Source organism: Trematomus bernacchii, unplaced genomic scaffold (genome assembly GCF_902827165.1).
Source record: "Trematomus bernacchii unplaced genomic scaffold, fTreBer1.1, whole genome shotgun sequence".
Lineage (NCBI taxonomy): Eukaryota > Metazoa > Chordata > Actinopteri > Perciformes > Nototheniidae > Trematomus > Trematomus bernacchii.
In genome coordinates, this window is record NW_022987588.1 from 7,256,552 (window position 1) to 7,267,246 (window position 10,695).

The window sequence follows — 10,695 nt, forward strand, 5'->3', positions numbered from 1 at the left end:
CCTGACAAGGATATGAGAATAGATTAAGCATGCATTCAAAACAATATTGATTAGTTTAGTTATTCCTTTGGGGAAACCTTGCATACATGTAAGATATGTCAAGACATAGTTTATATATACAGTTCCTCCTTTTTTCAAGAAAATATATAGGCTATGTACATCAAACAGTACACACAAAACATTGAAATAAGGGGTACATAGGTACAGTGTAAAGTGTAAAACTGTAAAATAATAAAAAGTCAGAAAGAAAGAAATATAAAGTGAATAGTGATAAAAACAAAAAGGTAACATTTTAAGTAACATATTTATCAAATACACTTGGCTCTGATTGCCTTCTTATCTTTACTAATTTTTTTAAGTGGTGCAATATTGTTGTAATTAAGTTTAAAAATAGATAACATAAATATATTTATTCAGGCAATATGTGTACAAACTGAAAATAAGTGCTGCTTAATTTGTTAATTTACAAATGTTTGACATCGATTTATTTACTTCCATCCGCTATGCATTTTAATTATATTTTCGATTATATACACTTCCTTCAAAAAAAGAAATGATTCAGGCAACATTTAGACATACTCATACGTAAAATACATGAGACACCCCCATGTAAAGACCCCACTCTCCCTCTGACGTGTTATTCAGTCGCCCGGTAGCTGTGTTTCGGGTCAGGTCGGAGGGTCTTTGGAGGACAGTTTATTCATCATGGCCCTGAGGGTGATCCGACAGATCGTCCCATCGGGAGCAGCTGCTCTTAGAGCTGCACACATCTCACAGAAGGTGAGGGCAGAAACACAGAAACTTTGATTTCTCCTTATTCCCCTGTCAAGTTCACAAGGGCAAGCTAACTAGGCTAGGATGCTAACTAGCTGCTAGCATAACAGTCGCTCGGCAACAGGCTTTCTGCTGGTTTGTTATTGAAATGATTTTGTTTGGAGTTCAGAGCAAAGACAATAAGCTGTTAAGGGGACTGCATATGAGTACTTGTTAAATTATCTTTTATTGATGCTTTCATGGTGTTCAATCTGCTGTTTGGTTAGGCTACTGCCAGCTAACTCTGTAGCATTCTGGGGTTTTGACAGATCCATTACATTACATTTAGCTGAGGCTTTATCCAAAGCGACATGTGTGCAATAAATCATAAAGATTCAAATTAAGGACAACTGCCTTTTCCTGCTATACACTTGTTCTATAATATCTAAAATTATAAACATTCAAATCTATTTATGAATGTAGAGCAACATAAAGAATGAGCTGTTGGAGGCATGTGGTTACCCAGATGTTACAGCTGTTCTTGTGTATTTCTTGTATGTCATGTTGCATAATGTGTTGTGATTTTACAGCTGTTTGTTCTCTCTTGTGAATTGATCTCAATGAGACTTCCTGCTAAAATACATTTAAAAAAAGAAGCTACCCATGGTTGATGAGGCCAAATGTCGTTTTAACCTAATATTTGACCAGCTAAAGTTCTCATTAGCCTGATCACCTCAACACTGGTGATTGGTCTTTAATAGAGCTTCAACGATTAGTCAACTGAGCAGAGGAAATATATTAATATATTTGATGAATTGTTCGTATATGGCCGAAAATACTGCTTTCAGCCTCTCAAATGAGGACTTCTCCTCTCTGTTTTATATCATATCAAACTTCATATCTTTAGGATTGTACTGTGTATTTTGGTAAAAAAAGTCCTGATGGTTGTTTGGGGCCTTTGACCTAAATGTATGACACTCCTTGGGTTATATCTCGTTTTTAATCCTGTAATATACCAGTTGAAATTATATTTCATATTCTCAAACAAATGTAAGTTTACATTTTCACAAATTAATTTACTTAATTGTGCAAAGTAGTGTAAATTAGGAAACATCCTTGGTTGTTTTTTTGGACCCAGGCAACATTTGTTGCAGGGAATCTCTGTGAAATAATCTGGATCTGGTCAGTGTTAACTGCAAATGATCAACTACAATGTTTTTTTTTCTTCCGTCATCCAGGCTGGTGTTCACACGAGCTCAGCGAGGAGCCTAATGTACGGCTGGCTGACCTACTGTATGGGCGAGAAGACGATGCCACGGTTAACGTCCGCCAGCAGAATCATCACCTTGGATGGAAACCTGGCCTCAGGGAAAGGAGCTCTGGCCTCCAAGCTGGCTGACACACTGGGTATTTATCTCACTGTTAGGATCAACTTTTAGATCAGTGATTCCCTCTAGGGTTACAGTCATACAGGAGACCGAGAAGGCATTTACAGGCTAAACCTTTTCTCAATCAGGGGGCTACATTTGCTGAAAACTTACTGTGATGATGCTTGCCTACCAGGAATTTGATATATCTTTGATAATCTGATATTGATGCTATCAGTCAGCCAATTTATTTATTTATTTATTTATTTATAGGCTTTCCTATATACATAACTGCTTTAAAAGGATTACTCGGCATTTTTTAGTAGTATAATAACTTCAGAATCAGAAACGGGTTTATTTCCAGGTAGGTTGACACGCATGAGGAGTTTGACTTGGTGTCATACAATTTAAAAAAAAAAAAAAAAACACAGATAGAGAAATATTATAGGGAAACTATAATAACATAGCAAATAACTTGGATACTTTTACGTAAAGATGGCATGGACAGTATTTGCGTTGAAAACAATAATGTGTATTTCTGTATCTACAGGGATGCTATACATGCCGGAGCCGGACAACCACTACATGGACAAGATGACCAAGGAGAAGGAGCCTCTTTCTGTGGACTACAACGGGATGTGCAGCCTGGAGAAGTTCTACACGGATCCCAAAGCTGCGGACGGGAACAGCTACAGGCTGCAGATCTGGATGTACACCATGAGGCTGCTGCAGTACGCAGATGCCGTCGAACACATGCTCACCACAGGTATCACTGACATTTAGTTTCCTAATATGCAATGTTTGTTTATTATCATTAACAATGACAAATATTCTCCTGAATATTCTCAACACATATCTCTCGCTCTCTCTCTCTCTCTCTCTCTCTATCTCTCTCTCTCTCTCTCTCTCTCTCTCGCTCTCTCTCTCTCTCTCTCTCTCCTCTCTCTCTCTCTCTCTCTCTCTCTCTCTCTCTCTCTCTCTCTCTCTCTCTCTCCACTGAGCCAGTTGCTCAAACAGACAGCCTCTGTCTTCATCTTTAGTCAAAGCATGAGACTGTGGGTCAAAATAATGCGCTGTGATGTGCAGTCGACACGTTGGATGCGATCCGAATTATCTAACGCAGCTCCTCGTCCTCCACAATGTTAAGCGGGGCTGTCAGCATCAGCTGTGTGCTTGGCTTGCTGTTTAAAACTCCTTTTTTTGTATCAATATCTCTCGCTAGAATCTCCCACCATCCAACTAACAACAACGTCAAGCCTTTGGGCTCTGAAACTACGGGGCGGGCCGAGGACAAATACACATGCTTTAATCGCACGTTAAAATAATTAGTGGCATTAAAAAAAAATTGCGTTATTAACGCGTTAACTTGACAACCCTAATTTTTATAAATATGTGGAATAAAGGTTAGGGGTATAGATAAAGGTATTTACAATATGGCAGGTATAGTTTAAAAGTTTTAAAACAGTTTAGAGAGTAATGCTGATGGTAGAGATGCAACACATGTTTTATTCATCAACTATTGCCTCTAGAATGAACATGTGGTCAAAACAACACTGATACAGTAGTTTGTTTTAAGTAATCTTATTTATAAATGGGTATGACAGTATTTATAGTTTACTAATCATTCTCATGCATGCTTATTTTCTGTGTTTAAGGCCAGGGAGTGATCCTGGAGCGCTCTCCCTTCAGTGACTTTGTGTTCCTGGACGCCATGTTTCAACAGGGATACATCAGGAAGGAGTGTAAGTATCTACTGTCACTAACAACAGAGAGTCAGGCAAATGCTCCTGATTTAGCCTCTCTCTGAAATTGCCTCAACTTAAAAAAAACTATTGACAATATTTGTAGATTTTTAAAATTTGATTACGATGTGCATTTGCAAAAAACGAATTGTTCTCCATACAATACAAACGTCTTAAATGTGTGTTTGTCCTGCAGGTGTTCAGCACTACAATGAGATCAAACACATCAGCGTGTGTGAGTTCCTGCCTCCTCACATCTCCATCTACATCGACGTGCCGGCTGAGGAGGTGGAGAAGAAACTGAAACAGAGCGACAAGGTAGTGAGACGCAGACCCTGACAACACAGGATACTGAATGTAAAAAAAAAACTGATATAGTGACATACACAACAAAGGGAGATACAGTTAAGACAAAACATATAATTTATAGAATAAAGGTAACTGATACAACATTATTTCCCACAAGTACTTTCAGAGTGTCATCATCTATAACATACTGGTACATTTCAAGGCCTATTAGCTTTCAGGAAGACATGATATAGGATTATTTTCTGAATAATTAACACTTCAGATTATCAGATACACTCATAACAATTTAAAAGTTGATACACAAAACACAGTGTAAACTGGAGTGTTTTAATCTAGCTTGTGTTATAACATATATTTGTAATTCTCTTTTTCTCTCAGTCCTATCTTCACAACGTGCCCCTGTCATATCTGAAGAGCATTGAAGATGCCTACAAGAAGACGTTTCTGCCCAAAATCATGTGAGTAGTAAACCCGTTGAAGGAATATCTAATCGGTGTCGAATTTCATGAGAATAATTTATATCCTCTTGTGTTCTTTTTTTTTTTAGGGAAACATCCGAAATGCTTGCTTACGATGCAAACCAAGCCCTAGATTTTGAAAGGGTAAGACTGCGATGGTGTATTTTAAATTCCTTAAATCTATTTACTATTTCTGGATATCGTTTATTTATTGTGTGCTGTCCGCAGGTGGCAGAAGACGTCGAGTATCTGAAGTGTGAGAAAGGGCTGTGGGTGGAGCAGGACAACGTCACCTACCACCACATGAGGATGCTGTGAGTTCTTGATTAACGACATCAATTCCACATTTAAATGCAAATTACGCAGAGGAAGACCTCCAACAGGTGAAGTCGGATTCACAATCTCAGCCTCAGCTTGTCATACTCATTATGGATAAATATGTAAAGTACCTGAAACGAATCACGGCGAGGACTCAAAATGCAGATTCATCCCTGATTGCCTTTTTATATGCTGTCCTCCACCCATAGATCAGCATACATCAACGTTTGCTATGAGCTGATTTTTCTTTGCTGTCTGTTTCTGTGTTTTACAGAGTGCAAGATAAACATGCTGTGGCGGGGCTGACCCACATCCCCCTGTTCCTGCCTGAGATCACCATCGGGGCCCACGACTACGACGAAAAGTTCTACGCCTATAAATCGGTATGTAGAGAAATCTCTCACTTCCATTCGACTTTTCTTATATGACCCCATAAAGGTACCCTGTTTTTTGACTACTTAATGTTTTGGTATAAAGTGTGTTTGCGGTTTCTTTATGCTGATATTTCTCCAAGCAAAGATATTTTCTGAACGTGGTCTTGTGTCGTCTAGCCAATTTAGTGTCCAGTTCTGAAGACTCGGAAATGCACTATAAAGCATAAAACACCTTTTAGTATGTCAGTACTGCTATAAAGTGGTGCAGCGACGACATGTTTTTGCAGAAGTTAGCATTACAAGGGCTAACTTGACAAAAAGCAATGGGATATTTATATTGGATTGTGGAATATTGGAGAAAATAAGGTTTGTGGCAATCACACGTTTTTGATAGGTACTTAATCTCCACATAATAACCACCACTTTTATCATAGTCGAAGCATACATGCCAGAAGTGAAAAGCTAAAGTTACGCTATAAAGAACTAGATGACGGTGCCTGCTAAGCTAAATGTGGCTAATGTATACGACGTGACGACATTTAGTAGTCTTTGTCACTTGATAGCAAATGCAGTTTTTATGGGAGGCGTGTGGTGCAGTGGGTTGTGCTTTGGTGTTCGGATCACAGGTTCAAACCCCAATGCAGTCAGCATGTCGTTGTGTCCCTGGGCAAGACACTTCACCCCAAATTGCTCCTGTGGGGATTGCCCACAGTAGTGAGTATGTAAGTCGCTTTGGATAAAAGCGTCTAACAAGTGACATGTAATGTAATGTAATGTTATGTTATGACACCGATGCTTCGGTTATTAAAAAGTGGGGATATTTACGTATTTTATTTTTGTTCTATTTTATGACAGAGAACAAAACGTGTGAGTCCTCTCAGCATCTGTTTACCAGAGACCTAATTTCAGGCATCTGAACCAGAAGTGGTAAATTGCTGACTCATTTCCGGGTTTTAGGACTCATTCCTGCATAACACACTGTCTTGTTACATATTTGCTGCGTACTACAATACAGATGTTGTGTGTCTTCGATAAACTAATATCTGCTACACTATTAGCCTGCCTATAGTTCACAGTAAACAAAGAATATGAAATATTTGTAAAAGTCAATACAGATTAATTAAAACGGACGTCCCTAATGACTCACTCGTTGCTGTCGGCTGGTCACATTAATTAGCTGTGCTGCTGGAGAGTTAGTTGCCCTTTTAGTTTCAAGTTTTGTAATTATCTGAGGATAGGTTCCATAATTGTGTTGATCCATTCATTAAAACTTACAAAATAAAACACAGAGGAACCCTGCCTTTGCCCCCATCATCCTTTTTATATTGAATACTTCTACCCTTTATCTTTAAGCCTGGGCAGTCCTGTCAGTGTAATGGAACTCATTTCCTTTCGCTGAAATATTAAACAACTCGTACTTACAAGAAAGGCAAATGCCAGATATGGAATATTCTACAAGGCTTTCGGTATCATCAGTCTTGCAGGGAAACATTTGGGTCTGACCTTTTGTGTTTATTGACAGGAGACTTTTTTGTCTCCCATTGCGGCAAAAAAAATCAGGCTGCATAATTCTTCAGGAGGCTGTGACCTGACATTTAGTTGTGAGCCTGGATCTCAGGAGTGAGAGAATGAGAACTGGCACGTAATCTCCCCCAGCGCACTCCAGCTGACAGAGTAAAGTCATGGAAGGACATTTGCAACACTATTCTAGTACAGCTTTCATTGCATTTATGAAAAATATGACTTGTAGATGAAAGAAATCTAAGGTATTCCCTTTTTTTACTCGCATCATTTAACTAATTAATAAGCTATCAAAAGTGAGTCTTTCTGCTGTTAGAATAACAAACTTGCATTTATTTAATAGTGTTGAAAGTATAATATTTAACTCTGCAAGGGACCCAATTATCCTGATTACATGCTCTTTATCTATTTAAATTAAAACAAATTATTTAAAATTTAAAATTATACTGGCACTGCGAAAAAGTGATTGAGTTTTGTTTTTAGTATCTATTACAGCTTACATTAACTTTATAAAAAAACATTTAATAAGACCCTAAAAGTATCCCCTTTGCAAATGGTGACAGGTAAATGGTGGATTTTGGTCTTTACCTGCATGATTTAACTGATAAATAACATATGAAATGTGTTGAAAATATCAATTTAAACTCTGCAAGTGACCCAGTTATTTTTGATGAGATGCTTTTTGGCTATTTCAATTAAAATAAGTTGATTCGAAGTACAAAAATACTTCTGCATTCATTGAGAGAAAGTGATTGAGGTATTTGTATGTGATTCCCTTGACAAAAACAATGGGATATTTATGTTGAATTGAGGAATATTGGAGAACTGTGGCAAACAAATGTTTAGGATAGGTACATGTTTTGTTCAGCAGGATAATCTCCACATACAGTGGCGATTCTAGAGTCTGTGGGGGCCCTAGGCAAACATTCACTGGGGGCCCCTCCAACCAGCTTTTCATCACCACCCCCGGAGCGGAGCAAGGCAACGAAACTTAAGATAAGAATAGCCTTTTTTGTTACTTTTAAGTTGAACTGTTCTTTCCTATTTGTTTTGTTTTCATAGCTCCCTGGGAAGAAGTATGTCGCTGGTTATAACGCAGATGTGGGGGACAAACTCATCTGGCTGAAGTGAGTCTGAGGCCTGTGAATGTCATCCGCTGATCCGCTCGCTGAGTGACCTCCAGCCCACGTGTCTATTATTGATATAGTTCTATCCTGTTATAATAATAATATGTATGTATTAAAATAATACATTTTGAATCTACAACACGTCTTGTTTTGTTACGACTCTGCATGCCAGAATTAAAGAAACATCTAGGAACATGGGACCATCCAACAACAAGGGTGGGTCACACTGATTACAACTGGCAAACAGCTTGAACAGTCACTTTCTCTAAAATCAAATTTAATCAATCAAATGTTTACCCAAATATCACAAATTAAACATGTGTCTTACGGGGCTTTACAGACTGCACAACAAGGACAAAAGAGAAGAAACACAAGCGTCCTTTAAATCTACTCTCCTAGGTTATCATAATTAACATGTTTCTAAAATGCATTTCTTACATTAGCTTTAACTGTGATAAGCTGTTGAGTCAAAAAGCAAAAAGTGACAGCTGACACAGAACTGAACAAAGCCAAAGGGAAACAAAAACCTGTCCATTTATAGTCTTACGTGTCCTCTTAAAGCAACTCAATTTAACTGCTGTAAGTGCAAAGCCAATACATGATGACAATAACATAAAAGTAGCTTTTCTTCTTGCCATGGTTGGCCATCACTCGTATAAAGAATTGCTTTGTTCGAAAGGAAATCAATAATGGTGGCAGCAGCGCTGGGATCGGGATTGAAGCGACTACATACTGTTGGATATGTCTGAAAATGCTTGGCCAGCTTCCTGAGAAAATCTGACATCCTGGACACTGCAGGAGTTAATTTACTCCAAAAGGGGGCAGTAGTGCAACAATAAGGCTGCAAGCTGCCATTCAAAACCTAAAGAAGAAGAACCTGGGGGGTTTTATGGGGGTGTTTGGCCGCTGCCAGTTTACATCAAAGTTTATACGCCATGTCTTGGGGTTGAATATGAAGATGATTTCATGTAATGCAATGAATCTGCCAGCTGAAGTTACAGGGGCAGTAAAGTCCAGTTGTTTAGACGACTTCTCTGCTCATTGGCTTTAATCCTGTTTGTCAGACAGCCAAATACACAAATGACCACGTCAATGTCACTGATCATCCTCCCTTATCCCTAACGACGTTTTAATACAATTTCTCTACTTCAATGAGTCAATAATCTGAATGTATATACAATGGAGTTTATTGAATTTCTATGCTTTTTTTTTTACCATTAAATACAGGTTATATATGTTTGGTATATTTGGTTATATTGTTTTGGTATTTTCAATTTGACAAAAGCCTCAACATTTTTGTCTGTAAGCCAAATGCCATTTGTCCTAGCCCAATTTGATAAAAAATAGACACATTTGCTAGAAAAAGCCCAATCTAGCAACACTGAGTTCTCCAATCTGCCCTCTCTTTCCTCCAGAAACACATGTAGTACATCCACAGGTATTTTGACAACAGCCGGTGGTCTATGCAAACTCATGCTTAAAAATCAAATCAAGGACACCTCTGTAGCCACCCCGTTAGAGCATGCACCGAGTTTGGGTCAAGCCCTTTGCTGCATGTAATCACCAATAGAAAAAGGCAGAAAAGCCCCCAAAACAAAAGCCAATATTCCACAGAGGTTATTTTATATTAGGCTTAATATCTTGGGGGAAACGCAAGTACTTCCATGAAGGAAGTAAAGGGGACATTTTGTGTTTCAGTTGCTTACTGAAAACACATGTGCATTAGCGATTAAGACAGGCTTACTTTGGTTGTGTGAAGATTTGATGGTGGCTGTCAAATGTTCAATTTCTTCTGCTTTTGTAATATTAGCATAAGCCTAATCTAAGCTAGATAACTGGGTTTGTTTACTTTTCCCTCCTCTGGTTTACTTCAAATATCTTTCTATGCATAATTGCTTGCTTGTTGTTATTTTTAAATGTTTTTGTTTACACCAAAGTCGGATTGTTTTACTATGAAACTGCTTAAAGCCCTTGGTAATATTACTGACTTTATAATGCTCTAACATGCAATCATCATCTCCAGTAAACAGAGTACATTCCCAATTGTTAAATATTTAAAAACATAGAAAAGGACACCATCAGTTGAATTGGTCCATGCCTGTGGTCCCAAATCACTTAGCCAACTCAACAGCGTTTATTTATTTAGTTTTACATGCTATTCAAGCCGGAGCTCCCCTCTTTGAGAGAGATTATTAGTGGCTGTTTTCTGGAGGAGGCTCTGGTTCTAATCAAACATTGATCACCAGCACAGATACAGGGATAAACTGGGCTCAGTGGCAGAGTATACTGGAGGTATGTGAACAAATCTCCAATCTCTTTCTTCCCGCTGCCAGATCTCAGCCTACTCTAACCACAGCAGATTGGTACAAGGCGAAGACTGTACAATCTTATCTAGATATATCAAATAGCTCACCAGTTGATAGTAAAAAAGTTACATCCTATTCCCTGCATACCAATTACCTTTCGAGAGCTGCAGACACAATCCCTAGAGCCAAATATTAGAAATGTTTTTAATACCACAAGATCACAATTTATAACAAGATGTGGATTGCAGAAGAATTATACAACATCTTCCAACCTACAACATGCTCTATTTAGTCTTGGCTTGGAAGGGCACATGATTGACTGATTTGCAGACACATTAAAAAAATAACTGAGTTTTCTTAGTGCTATTATTCAAGAGGCCCTATTCTTCTCTTTGGGGTTTCCCTTTCCTTTCCTTGTTT

At 38.2% G+C, this 10,695-nt stretch overlaps 1 protein-coding gene across 1 annotated transcript; it reads left to right on the forward strand.

Annotated features, from left to right (window-relative positions):
• Window positions 1-615: 615 nt before the first annotated feature.
• ndufa10 (NADH:ubiquinone oxidoreductase subunit A10) lies at window positions 616-8,108 on the forward strand. The gene is made up of 10 exons (XM_034128935.1): window positions 616-780; window positions 1,992-2,160; window positions 2,671-2,886; window positions 3,776-3,862; window positions 4,059-4,180; window positions 4,550-4,629; window positions 4,719-4,773; window positions 4,858-4,943; window positions 5,222-5,330; window positions 7,905-8,108. The coding sequence occupies exons 1-10, from the start codon at window positions 706-708 to the stop codon at window positions 7,971-7,973; spliced, it is 1,068 nt and encodes a 355-aa protein (XP_033984826.1). The 5' UTR covers window positions 616-705; the 3' UTR covers window positions 7,974-8,108.
• Window positions 8,109-10,695: the final 2,587 nt, after the last annotated feature.

Excerpts from the sequence above, each read along its gene's own strand:
- ndufa10 (XM_034128935.1), top strand. The coding sequence starts at position 706 with ATGGCCCTGAGGGTGATCCGACAGATCGTCCCATCGGGAGCAGCTGCT. Across the intron at positions 781-1,991 it reads CTGCACACATCTCACAGAAG|GCTGGTGTTCACACGAGCTC; the intron begins GTGAGGGCAGAA and ends TCCGTCATCCAG. Across the intron at positions 4,944-5,221 it reads TACCACCACATGAGGATGCT|AGTGCAAGATAAACATGCTG; the intron begins GTGAGTTCTTGA and ends TGTGTTTTACAG.